At 34.8% G+C, this 22,672-nt stretch overlaps 1 protein-coding gene across 3 annotated transcripts; it reads right to left on the reverse strand.

Annotated features, from left to right (window-relative positions):
* Positions 1–17,896: 17,896 nt before the first annotated feature.
* On the reverse strand, positions 17,897–20,956 carry LOC115448067. Of its 3 annotated transcripts, none has more exons than XM_030175369.1 (3): positions 20,846–20,956; positions 19,529–19,689; positions 17,897–19,115 (listed from the first exon to the last, which is right to left on the reverse strand). In XM_030175369.1, exons 2-3 carry the CDS (start codon positions 19,670–19,672, stop codon positions 18,972–18,974), a joined length of 288 nt encoding a protein of 95 aa, XP_030031229.1. In that variant the 5' UTR covers positions 19,673–19,689; positions 20,846–20,956; the 3' UTR covers positions 17,897–18,971. The 3 variants fall into 3 exon arrangements, with proteins under 3 accessions (XP_030031229.1, XP_030031230.1, XP_030031231.1); XM_030175370.2 differs by having other exon boundaries at positions 20,903–20,921; XM_030175371.1 differs by lacking the exon at positions 20,846–20,956 and adding an exon at positions 20,750–20,769.
* Positions 20,957–22,672: the final 1,716 nt, after the last annotated feature.

Here is a 22,672-nt window from a genome sequence, read left to right on the forward strand (position 1 = left end):
GACTAGATGGAATTCCCGTGCATTCCAGTGTTTTAGCCATGCCTGTTATTTGAATTAAATCTATCAGCTCATATGATAGAGCCCTTTCATTTTATTTTATCTCTGGTGCTTTACGACTAGCTTATCTAGTTGTGAAGGTCCCTATCCTTGAGGTTAAAATGCCTTCTTATTTCATTGTGTCTCCAGCTTTGCTATGGAGGAAAGTGGACAGGTAATATTTCCTACTCCTCCCTATCTTTCTATTTGATTTATTTCGATGCGGGGTAATGACAAATTTGTTTTCCCTGAGACTCGCCGATTTTCACCTTTTGTGTTATAAAAATCGTGCCACTGCTGATCCTGGCTTACAGGAGTTGTAGTGGTGGGTGTGATAAACATCGAGAGCCGCAATATCTATCTGTATTTGGGCAGGATAAGTCTCTCTTTGTCACCCCTGAATAAATAGTAAGCCGACAGATAATTTTATGGGGGTTTTTGTTGTCCAGCTAGTAACATTAAAACTACATACAAATAGAAAATACATACTCATAGTTAAGTTAGGATATAATTTTAACATAAAATATTTCTCGAGCGCAACGTATAATGTTCCGGATACCGATTCCGAATTCATTTAACTACTTTCAATAGTTTACTAAAACGGAGTGTCGTTGTATCAAATCTAAGAGGCTAAATCGCCGCACAGCGATCGTGTTCTGGGCTCTTGTTGTCATATTTCAAACTGGTTTAAGCTGGTCTGCTTATCATAAGAATGTGTGTGAAATGTTTTTTATATTACAGATATATATTATTATGTCATATCTATGAGCTGATGTTTAAATCATCAATAGAGCCTTTAGCTTAAACTATACTAATGTTATAAAGAAAAGTTTATTTTTATATGTTTGTTTACAACGTAGAATAGGGCTCCCTGACCTTACTATAATATATTTTCCTTAACCCTTTGACGACTGAAAAAAATCCACGTTAAGTTGGCTGAACGCGTGGTATTTCCGATGCCATGAGTGTGTAGCACTTAGCACTAGAGCCGACAGTGCGTCTGCCCGCGCGCCAATAAAACAGCGCAATGTAAACGACGTTATTTTGCCTTTTTTGTGCATTTAAGTCCAATGGGTATTTATATTGCATTTTCCTTCTTACCGACTAACCGTTTCTACATTCCACGTACGAATTCATGTATAAGGATTTATTGGTGACTTCATTTATGTCAGGCGTCTTGGAAAACGTAATAAAATGTAAATAAATGGGAAATTATTGTTTTTCAAGGTTTTCTATGTCTGAACGGGTCATTAGTATCTCACATTACCCCGATAAACAATTTATCAATATTATTAAAATATAATTAGAAATTATAATACTTTAATTATTCGTGCAAAGAATGTAATAAAATGTACCAGAACTAAAATTACTTTATTAAAATAATTATCAGTTTGCTTTGTCCCATGTAGGATGGACCTTAGTGATTCAACCCTGTGGTCGGCTGATTACATTAATCTCTCAAGGCGAATTTATGCTGAATCATCGGGTTGGTATTATGTTTATGTATCTTCTGACTCGCCCTTAGTCTTAGATCAATAAACTAATTAATAATTGTATAGTACCCAAGTACTAATTTACCATTATCAAGGCCGAAGAGTCGGACTCTGTCCTACGCTACAGACCTTTCGTCGTATCAGGAACTGCGAAAGACTTCCTCAAAACCCGATACTATTCCAATAACACTAACATCAAACAACACAAAATAAGGAAATTAAGCTTAATAAAGGTCTTTTCACAGCCAGTCTTTATTGAAACTAAAGTAGCTAATGACAAGTGGCAGAGCAGCGCGTTACATTGTTGTGGAGTGAACGACCAGCGCCGCGGCAGCTGTGCCGAACCATGCTCGGTAGTTATCCACCATTTTTGCGCCGCCATCGGTATGTAACAAGCGCGTGCTTAATGCAGACCACGCCGACTACGGACCTCTGGTAAAAACATGCATAAATTACTTAATATTGACTGTATTGATGGGTTGGAAGATAAATGAGCGTGGGCAGTGTAGTTCGATTCTCAGATTGTGCAGTGTGTTCCGAATCAAAAAGCTCGGTGTTGGAATTCACGCGTGAGAAAAAAAATTAAAAATAAATTATAACGATTGGCATGTTTAATATCTGTGGTGCCATGAGGCAGATAAGTTTTGTATAATGTAGGAACTCTAGATAAGTCTCTGTCTAGCACCTAATTTTTCAGGAGTAATTATATATAAATACGATATAAATGAAATGCTCATCCCTTACTTACATAGGAGTCGCTCACTGTAATACGTGTGTGAAAATATTTCTAAGTAGGAACAAAGACTTTGTTTGCCTTTTCTGCCAACACCAACGTATCATATTGTGTTCCGATTTGGAACTTTTACACCCAGATTACTAGGCATTTTACATCTAACTTGACATCTAAAATGTCAAGGAGACGAACGCACTGTAAGAAGAGAGTAAAATTGGTGTTTAATGCAGGCATAGAACTTGGCGCCTCACAATCTTCCCACCATTGTTTACAAATGCCTCACTTTGATCAAGTAGACAATAGGAAATTTTTCTAAAGCTTCCATTACTCGCGGCAGAATCATTCGGAAATGACGTCACTGTACTCATCCGCCTTTCACGTCCGTTTATATTCCCCGAAAGTATATCTGTTTGTCATATGTTTATTAGTTATGAACGCGCGTGCTTTGATGTTGATTTTTAATGTACACGTTAATTTCGAATGTACCATAATTTCACATAGAACATAGGGTTTGTTGTTACCTTCACAACTTGTAATTAAGCTAAGTATTCCAGTGTGTCACAGAATTTTGGAGTCCTTTTTAAGTTTTTCCTTTTTGTGTGGCAATACTAGGTTTAAGCTCAGACCTAGTTTAATTTCTAGGGAAAAATCCAGCCCATTAAAACATCTACATTGCACTGATTCCACGCTTCCTGTGTCGTAGATAACAACTACAAAGGACAGACCCACAAAATTTAGAGCGAAAAAAAATATTTGTGGATTGCATAAATAAATTTCATAGCTAAACAATCTCCATAGAGTAACACCCAGTACACCATTGATATTTCCAAGCAAATTTAAGATTCTAAAAAATAACTGCGTATGTTTTTTTAAATTGAATCGTAATTTAGAATACATGTAACCGTAAACATAAAAAATACAAAAAATATCTTGTATAAAAAGGTGAAAATAAATCAGTAGTGGCCGTGTGTAATTAAGTATGTGTCGATAATTAACTCTGTTCCAGGGAGAAGACGTGGACGCGCGCAGCGGCGCTCTGGACGCGGCAAAAAGCGCGCGCTCCCAGGCACCGGCGACCGGCACCGGACGGCATAGCACGATACATTATAAAAGCGACGTGGGTGGAAATATTTTTGTTTAAACACATCTATATTTTGATATTTACTGGCGGTAGGATATTTGTATCACTAAATAAGTGCCTCGCGTGCTGGGATCACCTGTATATATCCGATTCTAAACATATTGGAATAATTGTATAGGACTGGTGAAGGGACATCTTATCTCTTCAAGCGACATTTTATCTGAAAACTACTTAATTTATAAACAGGAAATAAAATCTTGCCTGCCTCAATAAAGTAGTTTCGAATGTAAACCATTAACTCTTAATAGGTGTGGCTCGATGCTATATTTTAAGGGAAGTTATCGTGTTCTGAAATATATCAGTATATTGTGGAGGTACATTACTACACACTATACTGGGCTGTCTGCAGCATTTTTCTAATTGCCTTAATAGGCAAACGAGCAAGTGGTCCACCTGGTGGTAAGCAGTATCCGTCGCCCCTGGACTAAAGCAATGCCAAAAGATTACTTACCGAGAAATGAGCAATATTTTTATACCTCGTTTGAAGGACAACGCATCATAACGCTCTGGAACCACCGATGCAGGAAATTCATCCCCGGGTATGAGAAATTTCCTCCTAACTGCTGAACTTCGCAATTATTTTCCCCAAGTAACGTCTGTATTGTATCGCACTCGCCGTCAACAATGTAGCAGCGTCAAAATAGTCGAATGCCACGGCGTGTAACCAAACACAATTATATAATTTATAGCAATCAATTCTATTTTGAGACAACGTGGCATACCGCGCTACAATGTTGGAGCTGGCGGAATTTCAGCCCTGCGCGAGGCGTTGGCGGGAATGCGCAATGTAAATACATTTGCAAATTGACTTTTTTTGACATAGTCTTTTGTTGGTGAGAATAACTATTCCCTCGGGTAATGTTTTTGAAAAAGAGTTGTGTTTTTACCCTACATTAAAGAGAAACAGAATTAGTTAAAAAAGGAGGTAAAAATGTGTGATGTTTTCATGATTTACAAACTTATTACGACTTCTAATGTTAAGGAGTAATATAGGAACAGAACCTTATATTAATAGATTAAAAACAATGGTCATTTCACACTCTTTCAATACACTGATTCTACTTTACGATTTTATTTTATGTACTACATAATAGATTTGGTCATTTATTTATGTTTTGATATAATAATACGATATACCAGTAAGCCGCTTGTTAATCGAAGTTCCAGTACGATGTTGTCCAATGTCAAGGGCCCAAATTTTACATGAATACCCTTCAGCCTAAAGGAATAATGTTCGTAAATATATTGGAAGGTCGTATTAATACTGACAATACAAAATGGTAAATCTCTCGTATACGGGGTTCTATATGTTGTAGGTGCTTTGTCTAACTCTGTCCAAGATGTAAGCATCCTTACATCCAAACTGGAACGACATTGATGCGGATGTATAACACTAGTGTTGCCGCTATTGCCCGTCGGAAACCTATGTGATCGGTCACCTGGCACATTGTCTACTCCCCGGTTCAAAATTTATAGATAAGTAAATACATAATTAATTTCGATATTTTTTCTGTTTGTATTCACTGTTTTATTATTTTTCTCGAATATTAATACACATATAGGTACCCAAGACTCGCACAAGATAGAGAAGAGTGGCGTGACAAAGAAGAGGCCTCTACTCAGCAGTGGGTGGATACGGGCTGATTAGATAGATAGATTAGATAGGTACCTACGTATTTCTTATTATACCTATCTATATCGTGTCCGAGTTTTCTGTGGGAAAACAATACACTTTGAAAACGTGATTTTATCCAATGATATTATCCTTACTATCTCCAAGACTGAAGTTGTAATACGTTTACACTATAGAAGTATTTGTGAATTATCGAGGGCATCAGGGCTCCGTACACGAGTGAAAGCGTGTTACCAATAAGTTACGCTAACAGATTAGCGCGTTGTTTGTCATGCGGGTTGTTATGAAGTCTCGTTTAGTTGTTACGCAGTGTGCTTTCAATGTGGAAAAATGCGACACGACTCCGTGTCGTTTTAATGGGATTGGTTGAGAGACTAATACGTGACTGGCTCATTGGTCTCTCGATCAACCATAAATATCAAAATTAAATATAGATGTACGAGTTGCATCTTTTTGGGACATCCTAAAGGGAGAAGTATTTTTTTCTTTTGACTTTCTCATCATTCTAGATGACTTTACATTAATTTTAAAAGGCTAAAGTTTAAAAACAAACACCATAATTCAGACGCCTGATATCATACAAATTGGTATTTAAATCTTACGGCCAACGTAAAACCTGCTACGAGATGCAGAGGTTTAAAATTGATGGTACCATAGATTTTTTTTCTTTTGGTCCGATTTTCGTAGTTACTATTAACCATCGGGCCTCTATGGAAATCTCACATATATTTTCTCAATCCCGGCTCAATGACGGTTCATCCTTAGAGGCTACCACAGTTCTGCATTACCGCAAATTAAATGCTACATAGCGTGTAGTCCCATAATATGTTCATAATTACTGGCCGAACTACCACGAGTTACTTCCCTACCCACCCCTTTCTGTATAAGTGCTTAAGCTAGTGTACGTAAGTTTTTCCATACATCAAATAGTTTGTTATAGATCAGGTTAAATGGCCGACGATTACGGAAATAGTAAACATTTTAAAACGTCATAAAATGTTAACCGTTGAGTGTAACTGCTGCTGCGTTCATGAGTTTACTGTAAAATGGACCCGGTTTATGGGTATAATTAATTTTAAAGTAGTTGTACTAATAAAATAAATTGACGTTCAGTGAATAATTTTAACGCTAAATATTAGAGTGACAGATAGATGATCTTGTCTTAAAAAAATATATTTTACTAGGCTTACGTAGATTTATTATAATACTAGTTTCCGCCCGCAGCTTCGCCCGCGTGGATTTCGGGTTTCAAAAATGGAGAAGGTGCTCAATTTGTCGGGATGTTTTTTTAATTTATGGTGGTATGCAGTTGGTCCGATTGTCCGGTCAGGGTCTGATGATGGGATCCTGGTGAAATCGAAGGAACTTTTAACCATTAAGGTTGCACACGAAATGACGGAAGCTTAAAAATGGAGTAACTTCTCCCGTTTTCCCAACATTTTCCATCACTGCTATGCTCCTATTAATTGTAGCGTGATGAAAAGTATACTATAACCAGCTCAGGAGTATGAAAAATAATTGTACCAAGTTAAGTTAAAATCCGTCGAGTAGTTTTTGTTTCTATAACGGTTATACAGACAGACACAAAAATTTTACTAATTGTATTTTTGGCATCAGTATCGATCCCTAATCACCCCCAGTTATTTTGGAAATATATTTCATGTACAGAATTGACCTCTCTACAGATTTATTATAAGTATAGATATGCAAAAGTAGCTCAAAAATTGTCCATAACGAAAACATGCATTTTAAAGTAAAACAAAAGAAATAATATCGTGAAGTCAACCAAATAACTAATGATATATTAAATTTTGTGACTGTTCAATTTAGTCGGGTCCGCGATATCACTTTTGTTGAGTTTCAGAACGCGACATTACATTATTATATTCTGTGCTCCAACGCACACTGCTTTGATGTTAGGAACACACCTACATTGCTTAGACAACAGTGAACTTTATACAATAGCAATAAAGCTCAAATTGACTCTACGTATTAGTTAGAAAACGTTTGTATGGGAAATAGAAAAATGCTGTTTTGAGGATTTTCCCGGCAATTATTCGAATTTTTCTCACCTTTTAAACCTTCCCTAGACCTCCACGAATAATTCAAGACCAAGATAAGATAAATCCGTTCAGCCGTTCTCGAGTTTTAGCGAGACTAACGAACAGCAATTCATTTTTATATATATAGATTACGCGGTTATTATATGTTGTTGCTGTTAAGCATTGGCTTGCTCCATTACTGGGTGGGCTTAGGTCTATGCACTTTCCACTAATCATCTCAATTAATTTAATACATAAAATAACCTAGCAGATCTCTACAGTACGAGAGCTTTGTCTATTTATTCTTATAAACTATCTGTGTTTACAAGTACCTTATAACTACCATGCAGTACGTTACAGACAAGCGCAACACAAACCACCAATAGCGATCTCGTCTCATTTAGTTTCATAAATAGCCCGCATGACCAAACCATCCTCGCTCTAATCTACGCACGCGAGTGTCAATACTCAAACATACCTCTAGGTTTTTCCGTAAACGTTGGGACGACGTGACAATTAATACCATACGTTTTTATACAAGTTTTTATATAAATTAAGCTCATTACCGGGAGCGTCGGCGAACACCGTTAGTTCCTAGACCGCGACACTGGCGCGAGAATAAGCATTCTAACTGTCAATTAACCAATTAAATGAGGGACAAGAAACGCGCGCCGCTCACCCATCCGCAGTAGGGTTGTCACGTGTTAATAAATATATGTACTCAATAAATTAACCTGACCGATGATTTGGAAGATTTGGAAGGGTTTCACATAACACCTACACCCGGAAATATTTATGATGAACACGTGTTATGTCAGTGCAAGAATCGAATGCGTATTGTTTCATAACGTGCCCGCTGTTATTATGAAAGTATTTCTTAAATATATAGCGCACTCTTAATAAAATAATGACCTATTCCAAAATTGTTAATTTGTGGCAATCGCCAAAAAGCTCATTTCTCTTTACGATCTTTAAGGTTTTACGTTGCTATAAAATTGAATTTATTAAAGATAGTTCAAAAATGAAACCTATAGCATGAAAAAAAGAGGAAAACGTCGCAAACGGAAGTCCACTAAGTCGACATCCGTGTGCTAAAGTCCATCTATACCGTACCGCATAGGCATTGATGTATTGTTATATTCCGCTTGAAACAGTAAACTCACTGAGGATATACAACTCTACATCTAATATGTCAGGGTGCCTGTTTTGTTATATTGCTTCTATATTATAGCCATGCAAAAACATCAGTCGCCATCGAGTTGTGTGACAACCCTACGGTAGTGCGACGTAATTAAACGTCATTTAACATTGCCTCGGCTAGCGATACGCTTACGTAAATTCGCATATTTCACTAAACTGTTTGTTTACTTTAAAATTAAGTGTTTTGGTTTAATCATAATGTTTATTCTGATCGTTAACAGTTATTAGAATGTGAGGTTAATAACTTCACCGAATTAAAATTATTCAAACCCTCAGTAAGGAATCGAAAATTTACTAAAGTAAGTGGGCATATTTAATAATTCAGATGCAAGGTATCATTAATCTCTTCGTTAACATTAACCGTGTTTTTAAAACACCTGGTCAATATCAAACAAAACGGAAACATAAAAAAGTATTATCTAGATATGAATTAATGAACTGATCTTAAATTTAAATTAGATTTTGACCGCGACTCTACTCGTGTCATTTTTGGAAGGAACTTTGCAATCTGTATTTTGTCGAAAAATAGACTGTATTTTAGACCTGAAGACCTAAAGCATTCATATAATAAATTTCTTCTTAACCTATTGGTTTTTGCATATATTCTACAAATGTAAACTTAGATATAGAAATACCGTCCTATGCGTTTACTGATACTAAGGTTAATAAAATTACAAAAGCAAAATAACGAATATAAATTATATAACAATAGTATACATATAATATGTCAAATCTATTAAATAAATACTTTAATATTTAAATATGTATAAACTATGTTAATAAACTATGTTATAATATTATTATTATTTTATTAAAAACAGAAGTAATATCATCTACTAAATATACCTAGGTATTAAGACTTTATGCTCTTATGTATACTATATGATTGCCCTAGCTATTGTTTATATCAAATCTGATTTTCTAGACTTGGCCAATTATAACATCTTATTGAGATGCTTAAATATTTTTTACCTCGAATAACACATCGATACTATTGCCATCTTACAAACATATATGTAAATACATTGCATTTCAATGTACTTCTTTTCCCAAGAAACTTGCCATTCACGTAGTTTAAGTAACGATTAAGAGATGGCGCTAGCTGATCGAATTTAAAAAAAATCATTTATTCATAAATTTAATTGTACGTTTTTTATTAACAACGTGATACATTTACTTTGGTAAATCATTTTTATTCAAACTTTTCTCAGCTTAGCTAACTGTAATACACTAATTGCCCCCTGACTATATTTTTAGTAATTTAAATGTATCTATTTATTTACTAATTAATAATATCTTAGTTGCTCTTAAATTCAAAGTTCCTAGTGCAATTTTTGATGAAATTGCATGACCTCTAACAAAAGTATTAGACTCACAATATGTTACAAATATGTAACAATATCTAATTGTCTTTAGTTTCACAAGGCGAGGCGAAATTCTTAATATTTTGATAATTCAATCCTTCTAGCTGAGAAAAACTTAGCACATTCTTTAACGTACACCTAGATACTAAAATAAAGAAAATTGCAGATTCCATTTCAATTCTCAAGAAATAATTAAAATTAAATTAGGACGTGTGAATGTGTGAATTGAAATAGGTATTATAAAATATAGTTACTCACTGCATGTCGCAAACCGTAATTTATTTTTATATCAGGTAAGGAAAAAGGGAGATTTTAAGTAAGAACTGGACCTTCAGAGAGGGTACATGTCGCGCAGGCATCCGGTCGTAAAATCTGCCAAGTCTTTTTAGTAATGATGTATTGCGACGGCATTAGAATTTCCAATCTAATGATTTATATTTCCACTTTTGCCCTTTTGGATAGATATACTCCATTCTGGATGAAACTGGAATAACCAGTAAAATTCAGATATTATCTCGCTGTTTAACTTGAAGTGACATCTTGGTGCAAAACAAGATTGCAGTTTTATAACAACTGATACCATCCGGAACCGAGACATTTTCTGACAATCTTGTTAATTAAGAGTTTCGCAGAAGTATGTCATTTTTAGAGTGGATTATAATTATTTCTAAAGTTAAATCTCTTTTCTACAATTCTCTGTGGTATTATGCTGAGTAAGAAGAACTGTAAGGCAAGTCTTTGCACGAAGACGAAATATGTTTGGCATGTCTTCTGCCGGCACTTGCACTGATCACAACACGACTAGTAATACCTCTAAAAACTTTTCATCGAACACTAATTTACTTACCCGATAAAGTCGTCTTTCTACTGCACTTATACTCATAGAAATCTTTAAAATATTAAGAAAATCCGTAAATTGTAAAAGCCAAGTAGCATTGTATAAGGTAAACGATAAACATTTCGCCACATATTTTGACACAAACTACTCTTGAAGTGATTATGAAACATTTTTCTTATAAATAAGATATGCACTTTACCGCGAATGTAACAAATAAACATATTTCCTCAAGGTCTCATCTACAGGTATAAATTACGCAGAAATTTATTTTAGTGCCATCTATTAGTGTTTCATAGAATCACTGTAAAGTACAACTTTTAATGTGTTTTAAATTAATTACAAGAGCTTATTTATTTGTTATATTTTGTTAGCATCCGACTAACAACTACTAAAATTGCCACCATAAAGACTTGTTTCGTAAATTCGATTATAAATCTGGTAAGATAGATCTGCCAATCAGCGTAGCAGACATAATTCTTGCGACCAATAAGGGACAAAATATAATACCAGTATTATATTATTTAGGAAATAAATTAATTTACGTAATTTCCTCAGTGTATAACAGATGATATAAATTAATAATTTTAAAGTATTGCGTATATCTAGCCTTGAATCATAATGAGCCCACTGATGCTAGGTCATCCATCCGCACTTAATATTCCTCCAGTGTTCAAGTTCAAATGATTCATAATTTAATTAATTTATTAGTGAAGCAATAATGTCATAATACTGCGGAGGCCTCAAATATTATAGTTTCAAACACGGACGTTCAAGGGGCACCACATTTGTATTTGATTTTTTGCGTATGCTATGAAGGGCCTTAACATACTCAAACCTATATTAATATGTAAAGCTGAAGAGTTTGTTTGTTCGAGCGCGCTGATTTCAGGAATCAATTAACCAATAAAAAAGTCACTAATAGGAAGCTATATTACTCCTGAGCGCTTTAACCTAGCTTTTTATCTTCGGCAAATGGAGTCTTTAAACCAAAAAAATATTTTTCAATCGGGCGATGCTGCGAGCACAGGTTAGTATGTAATAAGTTGTAAGTACATCTGAGGCTTTATTGCTACAAAACTTGCAATGTGACAGAGTATAGTTCGGATAAACGCACTCATTTGTGATGCTCTCCATGTATCTTACACAGGGTTCTAATTAGCTGCGCTATCAATTTAAAGTTGCGGTAGTGATGTTAGGGTTTGCACGTAGGTGTACTTACCATAATGGGAGTAAACCGTTTGGCTGGTCACTCAATATAAAAAAATAAACATATTACGGCTTTATCCCCGAAAAGATAGGTGCAACAAGGGCACCCACTTTCCGCCATGTTTTCTACCCCATGTTGTGACCAGAGGCTATATTAGGCATCAATTACAGACTTAGGGCTGATACTGAGCAGAAAACCCAACATCACTGCCCGACCAAGAATTCGAAGACGGGATCTCAGATCAATGTCGTACCGCGCACACAATATAAATACGCCACTAACACAATCATTAAATATGGCTACAAACAGAAAAATCTTGCTGCCGTGTCTTTTCTTCCATTTGGATACATCGAGCCTGGTCACAATGACAGTTGACCATGACAGAGCGGGCGTCCCTGATCGAGTAGCGTACTTTCTCCCTCGTAATACGCTATAAATTGATTATTCAGGCTGTCGCTGCGCCTGCGCAACGATCGCGTAACACTTGGCCCGTTCTATCACACGTGTCGTAGGATGGATTTAGGTTGGGGGATAAGGGCCCCGTAATGTAAAAAAAATCCACAAAGAAGTCCATGCTTTTTATGCTTTATATTGAGCATTGGAAACCTCTTTCTCTCTTCGTCTGGGTATTGTTGGACATACCTACATACTTTATAATGTCCTTTTTCTCGCCATTTTTATGATAACACTTAGTTATTCTATATATAAATTATAACATATCTTTTGAATAAAAACAAAATTGTTGTAAAATTATTATAAAATAATATCTTTTGTACCAAAAAACACTTGGAACACTGAAAATCAGAGCGGATAATATATCTTTGTATAATATAACCATAAAATATTTTCTGAATCCGTCCGTGACTCGTGTCAGCCCTAAATTTTCGTGAAGTCGATGTATCGATTGTAAACAGTCGATTTTAAAACACTTTATTGCGTGCTAAGAATATATGCATACAAAACTGTAAAATTTCTATATGGTAGTTATGTGTATAGATGTTTTATACTTTTTCGCGAAAGGGGTTTCACAAATGACTTTCTGATTTCGAAATTTATATACCCTGAATAATATAAATGTAGTAATCCGTTTATTGGTTTATCCTTTCACACAGCCTCGTCAGCACAAAAAAAAATCGATTTACTTCCAACGAAATGTTCCTGCCGGAAAATAATATCAGTAAAATTATTTGGTAAAAATAACTTATAACATATTCTCTGCGATTAAAATGGACAACAATACCCGTCTAATTCAAATGTTTCCAAATCTTGGCTTTGAACCCATTTCCATATTTTAAAAATATATCGTTGAAAACCCAAAAACAAGTTTCGAATACAGATAGAATCGAGAATTAATGTTATAAATTGGTCATAAATATTTATGGGAATATATAACGACTGTTACTTTTATGTTCGAGTTCATTGCTTCTTGTTCAAGGAATTGTTTGTCGTTAAAATTGCAATTAATGGCGATCTAAATTGATGAACGCCGTTTAGTATCGTAAAATAGATTTTCCGATAATAGCTCTAGTTTACTCGGGTGAGTAGCAAATATATCCACACTGTGTTGTTATAGCGGAAAATCTGTCAAAATTATCTAAAGTCTCTCGGTGTCTTCTTAGGCGCCGCAAAAAGGTTATAGATAGAATTTCACTACTGTAAACCTTTCATGGCGTCTAATAAGAGGCTGAAATAAGTTCGACGGCTGTTAACAAGACCTCTGATTAGACAACATGATGAGTGGAAACAATATGTTTATTTAATTTAAGATCTTTGTACACTTTAATAATCAGCGGGTCAATTACCAACACAACTTCAATGGAGTGTATAAAACGGTGAAAATTGCTTAATACGTGCATTGTTTCGCGTTTTTTAAACTCAAGAGCATTCATCTTGACACAGTTGCGCGTGACGAAATATTTTAAAATCAACGGCCGAATATGCCGTCTTGAGAGCGCTACTGGGCTCTTTAGCGAGGGCGGAGAGCGGCAGAAGGCATGTTTGTAAACGTAATTACGTCTACTCATGTGTGTAAATATATTTATCTTAAACTGAGGTAGCGTGAAATGTAAGAAGCCTTTAATTTTTCTTGGATGTTTGTATGTGACAAATATGTACATTGTAAATATTTTTTGTTAATGGGGCTTCAATCGATATTTCTACAATTCTCGACCTATTGTAGTGTGTTTAATTGAATTAATTCAATACATAGTAGGAGTTTCTCGAAGAACAAGATTTACCTGGGCCCGATATTGCGTGTGTTGTTTAGCATTTATTGGGTAGGAAATTGGATTAAAAAACGTTTGTTAGCATGTCTCTACCACAATTATTCTTACCAATTAAATCCTACTAATATTATAAACTAAGACAGATTATGAAAAAGCTTCGATATATCTTGAAAATTATCGCTAAATCTCAAAAATTTATGAAATTAATGGTTTAACAAATAAAGTATTTTTTTATCGCGGAAAACGCAATAAAGCGTTTAACACCGATTGTAGACCAAGAGCTAAGCTAATTTAGCTTAGTTCGCATAGCTGAGAAAATTTCACATAGAATCGGTTATTTTACATAGTTTGCGATCACACAAGCATAAAATAAATTTCTGCTATGTGAGCTAACCTACACTGATTGAACTAAGTTTCGACTTGAAACCCATATTATTCCAAGAGGGAACTATCACGTAGGCAAAGTCAAATGCTGAACTTGATAATTAATATAAATAAAGCTGCAAAAAACCATTATCTACAAAAACTACAAGGTCCCATTATGTAAATGAACTCATCCAAAACATATTAAATACGAATATATTCGTTATGTTGACATAGTGTCGCTGTCGAGGACAGGTGGAACCGGATGCTGCCGAAGTCTCGGCTGTTGACCCGCCATGACAGTTTGGCAGTTTTATTCGAATATGGAAAATATTTATCCGAACTGGATAATATGACTATAATGTAGTGGACATTACTCCGAAGGCAAAAAACGGAATATCCAAATCCCATTTTTTTTTTTTGGAGAACCAGTCAAATCATAATCATACTTTCAGTCACAAATATGTACACACTTGCACACGTCATATATACTAAACTACAAAATTATCAAAAAGTAAGAAAACTAAAACCGGGATTTTTGGCGAAAATATTTGATATTTATAAATGATTTAGCAGATGTAGAGACGAAAATATGGTTTAATTTGTGTAATATAAAAATGATCCTCTATAGTTTGCAGGGAGAACTGATGACTTCTATAACATATAGCAGGGGAAGGAAACTCCACGCAAAAACCAAACTTTACAATAACACGACTAGACGTGTGACATAACAATACCTAATAATATATATAAACGCACGTCACGTTCTGTTACGCCATGTTGGATCGTATTTTATAAAGCCGGTGACCCGTGAAACTTGATTTAACGACATTTTTATTTGTTTTAAACTTCTTGAATATTATTTAGAGAATAGTGGCCAGTATTTTTAAAAATTTCTAATTATGAGGATCCATTATATTCTCTTATTCTTAACTAAGTGATGGTGGGGATTTCGTTCCTGTAATTTTTTTGTCAATATATCCATGGGCACCGCCAAGATTAGTTTTAGGGAGGTGCATTTGCATCTACGCACTACACTATATGCATTAAGTTTCTTTTTTTTCTAATTCAAATCGCGCAGGTTTATGAAGATGCTTTATCATAATACAACCTCTGTGATCGATAGTTCCCATTGTTGCCGATTTATTCAGTGACTTATATTTTTTGTTATTTATTTTTGGGTAGGGAGGATGCACGTGCACCTCTTTGCATCTCCCTCTCGGCGACCATGAGTATATCGAATATTCTGTATAGTTCTCTGTCCTAAACACATATAATATTATTATACACGATTTAATGTAAATCTATGTTAAACATCTAAATTCTTTAAGCGTTAAAGCGTTTACTTCTAACAACATCCGTACATTTACTTATCAATAATTTTCATATAATATAAAAAACTCTAGAATAAATTCGTACGAAACAGTATTATAAAAATGTGTTACAAGAGCCGCATCGTTCCACCCTCACGCCAATACAAATATTTGGATGATCTATGAATATTCATGTCTAGATATGATGCATTTACTAAAACAGAAATCGAACTACTCCCCCTACCGCGGCCTACATATCCACGCCACTGCAATGTAATATATTCCCAACTGCGACCAATTTAATAACGGGAAATAGAAACAAAAAGCCACATGAATAAAATATGTATTACCAAACGGAGCACGTGCGTAGTTCCTACGACTGTTTTTGCACAAACCACTTTCATACCCCAGTTCTATGACCTCGGCTTTATAGGAAGTAAGAGGCGATGAACCCGTGCCACAGCCGCCCTTCTGAGTTTCAGAATATCGATACTTATGTAACAAATCTTGCGGTTTTATTGTTATGATTTGTCAGATCTCTGAGGTAACAGTTCATTGTTTATAAAAACCGGCAATGCCTCTATATAATTCGAAGGAACGTGGAAATAATATTCTGAGTTTGTTCAGTGAATCCATTTATTTACAAACTGACATTTCACTATAAAACAAAATATTATCTAAAGAACAACCTGCCAGCCAGTACTATTACAACCTCGAAAGTACTTTTGGATGTTTGTGGTCCTTGATTACTAAAATGGGAATAATCAAATTTGTTTAATAGCGTCTGAGACTTCTAACACTGCCTTGTTTATGCCGCCAAGCAGGGTTTTGCAAACACTATTTTATTCCAATTTGTAGGATTTTGAAGCTAATTGGCAATTACTGTATTTTGAGACTTCAAATCTCAGGGTGATGAACGTAATAGCAGTGTCCTTCATTTATAAAATTTTGAAATTATTGCTTCTGTTTGGTATGACTGCGTCGGCAGCTTAATTGTACAGTGTGAGGTCTCGGGTTCGGACGAAGTGATATTGGGTTTTTCTACACAATATCAGTCTGGATTCTAAAATTTACATGTGTCCGATATAACAAACAGCTCGCCTCCTATCACATAATGGCATGGAAATACGCACGGCGAAAAGTGGAAGCACCAGTTGCACCTCTGCCTATCCCTTAGAGGATAAAAGGCGTGAGTTTGTATGTGCTACTGTTTATAACCAGTAAAAACATTCAAGACGAAGAAACCCATCTAACATATTTAAAGAACGTACTTTTAAAACATCTTTTGCTGTGATAATCGGATTACATACAATATACACGTTACCTCATAATATACAAGTACGTAACACTGTTTCTTTTATTTGATGACCTAGTTGGGTTATTGAAGATGTCCAATCTAGACATTAAACAGTTTTTTAGTGTACGAGACCACATCTAATGGTACTCGTGTCTCAAGTGAATGTCTATTGAGAGAACATCTTTCGACAGTTCATGTTATGCAAATGTTAATATATTTTTATAGTAGTAGCTTTTACTTGTCATACTGCCTGACTGCCTTTTTTATAAAATTAGAGTAATTATAATTTTAATGATAATACTAAGGATCGGATTGCTTTTCATGTGTTAAAACAAATATATAAATCCAAAAAAGTGGCTGTAAAGGTCTTACGTAATTCTAAAAACATTTTAAAATTAACTTTCATATTTGCTATTCAGAATCTATATTGTAGATACGATATTTTTTTATATTTGTAGAAACAAAAATATCCCCAAAGATGATAAAGATACATTTTAACTCGTTGTTAGACCGAGAGCCTATTACAACTTATTAATGAAGAATGTTTCACAATGTCTTAGTAAACAAGAATTGTCGAATAGAATAAAGCGTGACCAAATATAAAAGTCGAACTCTCGAGTAAGTTGTGAGTGCATTCAGCATTAACTGTCTTATTCTTTAACTGGCGGATAAAACTACTTGGATATTGTGTGAATCGAGCTCTTGACCAAATTGCCATCCGCGAGACGGCATAGGAAGATTTCCTATCTAATGCTACAAATGCTCTTATCCCAAATCATAAGACTGCAATCTAATTCAATTCTTTTTTTTTTCGCCAATGTTAAAATACAGTCTCTATCGGCGAAGATCTTTGTTGCGTTTGTTATATATTACGTGTAATCCACAATACTAGAAATGCAGATGTCTTGCAATGATAAGCATAACACTGGATGAGTTTTTACTGAGTTCTGATTGATGTTGATAGAGTTTTTATGCGTGACGACTATCATCATGCAAATAACGGTCTCGGCATTCAGTTATAAAAGCGGGTTATTTATTTCCATCATTGATAAACACAATGTTTTAGGTACCGGAAAATTCACTATTATACGATTTTTACCTTTTTGCTTGATTCATCATTGGGAAGGAAACATTTGCCATATCAAGTAATTTAATAATATAGTTGTCTACTGACTATTCTTTTGTTTATTCGTGGCAAAATCGTGCCTCTTCCACTTTAGAGGAGGGATAGTCGCGCTAGACTCAGCGGCGTTGCGGACCTGTTGTAAAATTACTACTAGCTTAGGTCCGTAAAACCGAACTTTCATTGACGTTCTAAAAATCTGTATATGTTTATACATAGAATACGATCCCGGTAATTCTAATAGATCTGAATTGCTGTCAAAAGTCACGTTTGGGGCACATGAGGTCCCCAAATTTCGTCATACATTAACTTATGTCAACGTAATATGAAAGTGTATGAATATTCAGATCTAATACACGTAACGCATCTAATGTATCATCTTGCAACTCTTGCGCAACACATCTACTTCCCATACAATTCGGTGACGCAACTATACACACAAACAACCGACTTTGTAAAACTGGTATAATTTTAAATAATATTTTATTTACAAAAGTATCAAAATGTTCATTATCACATTCAACTTATTGTACTGCATTAACAATAACTTAACGAATTAGAGCTTGTGAGGCTCAGATTTATAAATACAACTTCGGTCAAATTCCATTAAAAAAGACCGTTCGATTTATATCTGTTTTACGTATTTCTTTTACGAAAGTGACTTCATGGAGTAAAACACTGTTTTCGATTTTCGAAAAAGAACTTCGTAAATTAGATACAATTCATTGTTTTTTGGATTGGAATTAAGGTTTAGTCGAAACGGACTTTATAAAACTGAACCTCAAATTAGCAAGGACAGTAGATCAAGATTTGTTCAAATTTCAATAACAGAAGATACAAAAACTATACAACAGTTAGCTAATATAGCTTCCATTGGATTTAGCTCCTTTATAATCTAACTTCTCTTCTGTTCACATCTTTGCCGCTGCTAACTCTTAACCAAGCTTCTCCCTTAAACTCCATTTAGTGTTTTCCGATCTGGTCAATTTGGCCCTGGAGGTTGTTAATGACCTCTGAAGGGAACTGGTCTCCGAGGATCTCGTACAGGTTGATCCTTTGGTTGGCGGGGATGGACTGGTAGGCGGCTAGCTCGATGCCTTCTTGTACCTGGTGGAAGATATCATTATTGGATTACATTATGAATTATAACAATAATATTGGTATTTATATTCAGGCAATAAAAAAAATATTATTCAATCATTTTACGTGGTCTAATAAATCATAGCGAACACACAAATCTTTTACTAATAGCTAAGGACGATTTTGAACTTTAATAAGTGTGGCAAGTAATTTTTATTATATTTTACGCTTTAGTTTTATAGCTACGCCTAAGATCTCATAATGATTCACAAAAGTGAGTGTTTTATCACGCTTACATACTCGTAATAAAAAAAACGCAATCTAATTATCATTGCCATAGTTATTCAATCAAGCTCTAAGAGTTTAGAAGGTAATAAATCAACAGAAATTTTGATTAGCACCAAAGTCAGAGATATGAAAACCAATTGTGAGAGACGAACCTTCTGGATGACAGCATCCTTGGGGATGAGGTGTGTGTTCTGTGCCTGTTTGATGGCCTCGTTGGTGTAGGCAGCACCTTCACGCTGGGGAGCCGCAGCCACCGCAGCCACCACCACCAAGAAGCACAGTACTGAGGTCTGCATTGTGGTTTATGAGATTCCTGAGAAAAAAGAACATAATTTTAACATCAATATACTTAGGGTTCTCGGAGGAAAGTATTTTTTATTTTCATTAATAAGGTTTGTAGGTTGTGGAGCAATAATATAGATCACGCAGTTCTTAAGACCGTTATTGAAAAGCAGAACGTTGCACTACAAGTTTGACATTGAATTCGCTGCCTTCAGATATTTATTACAAGTTATGCCATGTATTTGTAGCTTAGGATGTAATGAGACACCATATTCTTGGTGTCAATTGTGGTCCTTTCTTCACAAATATATTGAGAAACTAGTTTTGTTATTAGGGATAGGGATAATGATGTTTAGATATGAAAATAATAATTAATCAAACCGCAAAATGTCCAAATTGAAAACTTAAGAGAATAAAAACATCAAACAGCAATAAATATGATATGCAAAATTTTAGGCTGATATTTATATATTCAGTAAATTTAAACAATTGCAGATTTTTTTTATTTTCGTAGTTTATTTCCGAATAAAATAAATTGTTATCGACTTTCAGAATCGCAAGTGACAGAAAAGTACTTATTTGTTATAGACCTCATCCCAAAACTCAGCTGAAAATATCTCAAACATCGATCTGCGCTCAACTGATAATCGTTACTCAATACTATGTTTGTTTTCTAATGTATTAAATAACTAAGCATTAGAATGCCCATTCACATCTTGATACAACGAATTAAATTAGATACAATGTCCCAACCGCGTAAACGTGTAGTTACGTAAACGCGATGGGTATCGTTTCCTATTGCGCTCGAAAGTGCGCTAACGAGATATCACACAAACTCACACATTTCACTTGCAAGGATGTGGATTTTTTACGCAAACAAAACTTGCCCTGTCATAATCAACAAATATCTATTTTTCACGAAAATATTCGAAGTCTTATTTGAAACTGCTATTTCAGCTACGGTTTGGCGCGCTGTTTAAAATTAATTATACATAAGTGTTCGTAAAAATTTATTCACGAAATTAACTTATCGTATTTATCACTTGAGAGATACACACGTAAAATATTGCAAATTTCTTACGAACACTTACGTTACGGCTCGAGACCTTAAATCGGATTGATATCGTTGTGTGAATCACGAATCACTGAACCGTTAAATCTATAAAATCCACTAAAGCAGTACTTACAAGTACTTGCACACACAATCACTCACACGAAGTCACGGGACTCAGGTTGTACCTCACCTGTTAGTATGCGCAGGAGTGTGGCGCGCGGAGCCGAGTGTGCTGATATAGCTACTCCCCCGCCCCGCACCGCGCCACTTTCACCCATGCGCCTGCGCAACCATCCTGACAATCTACGGGCCATGAAACTCACTTATCACTAATTGTTAGCTTTCGTAACTAAGCTTTTGTTAATGTTTTGACCTATGACCGTAAGGTTAAAGTAATATAGTAAAATTTTAGTATAATAGAAATGTTATTAAGCCTTAATGGTTGTTGGCAAATAATATGTCATTGAACAGATTTCATTACTATAAAATGAATTTTGAAAAACATGAGAATGGAACAAGAAACTATAAAAATTACAATATTCAACTCGCACGTACCTAACTCTCAATTTAAAGAGGCAAAGAGAACCGAGAAACCCTTAGGGCCTATTTGATTATTCGGACTAACTCAAAAATACCAACTTTGATAGATCTATGTTTAGGTCTAACCTATCCATAGAAGGATTATGACATCACGCACGAGGAATCACGAAAGACTCGTTACCACACATCCGAATTTTAAAACAAATAGGAATCCGACAATTGTCTCAAATTGTCAATAAAAACATCAAAGAATTTAAACAAAAATCACATTGACGCAACACTGTCCTACTATTACAAAAAGCTGTTTCTTTGACCTCAATTATGAAGTTCTTGTGAATATGCTTTAATAATCTGTCATTTTGATTACTTTCAAATTGTGTAACATGATGACTACTGGGTTAGAGCGATAGTATACATTGAAGAGTTACAAATATACGGGTGAGACATCGATATATATGTACCACGTAGGTTAGATAAAAAAATATATTTAGTCCGCTTCACTGATAACTTTGGCACTGAAAATGCTATAAGGGTAAGTTGCTGCTAATTATAAAAAAATGATTTTCTTTTTTAAGTGATTCTTCCACAATGTCTAGAAAGCCCATGAAACAAAAGTAAATCTTTATTGTAATTCTAGTCAGTCCTATAATGATTTTATATAATTTACTATTTGCTCCATTCGCGTTATAGCTCATCATCAACATAAAACGTTACCAATTCCCCACAAAAAATAATGTAGCGTTTGTTTAGTAATAAAATAATTTTCACATTCTGAGTAAAAATTAGCGAGTTTAAACAAAAAATGCAAACTCTTGAACTTTAGTATAGATTAACTTACCATCTACTTATTCATATTATAAGGAAATCCTAAAAAAAACAAGTAGCATAGGCATACAATACATTATACTCCAAGTAACATATTACGAGCTTAGAGGATTATAAACATCTAATTGCCTTTCTCTCAGCCTCGCTAATTTCGTGGCCACACCAGCAATAGGATTAAATGCCATTCGAAATGACGAGCCATCGTAAAAAAAACCATAGCACACATACGTGAATGATACTTCTAATTCCATAATTAGAGATATTCGTGTATTGACGAAGTCCAAGTCGTTCGCCCGATGTTACATCTCCCCATGAATAGCAGTAATGTCATATAGAACTTTGAATTACAAAGTATTGTTTTATTTACTGCGCTCTTCGCCATATGACATCAGACTCTTATTTAATTATTGATCCTTAATTAAAAAGATCTTTCACAAATCGAGAGTTGGGAATTTTCAATAATTGCCAATCACGATAGCCAGTACGCAAGCCAAAGTTTGGTTTAGTAGGGTTAAATGATAAAGGGTGATTCGGGCTCAATTAAATTTATTAAAATCACCTATTAATTAAGTTTTTATTAAGACTAAGACTTATA

This window comes from Manduca sexta, chromosome 17 (assembly GCF_014839805.1).
Source record: "Manduca sexta isolate Smith_Timp_Sample1 chromosome 17, JHU_Msex_v1.0, whole genome shotgun sequence".
Classification (NCBI taxonomy): domain Eukaryota; kingdom Metazoa; phylum Arthropoda; class Insecta; order Lepidoptera; family Sphingidae; genus Manduca; species Manduca sexta.

Bases quoted from the DNA above. Each gene is read 5' to 3' on its own strand.
- LOC115448067 (XM_030175369.1), bottom strand. From the start codon at position 19,672: ATGCAGACCTCAGTACTGTGCTTCTTGGTGGTGGTGGCTGCGGTGGCT. The intron at 19,116-19,528 runs GTTCGTCTCTCA...ATCTTCCACCAG, and splicing joins AGGATGCTGTCATCCAGAAG to GTACAAGAAGGCATCGAGCT.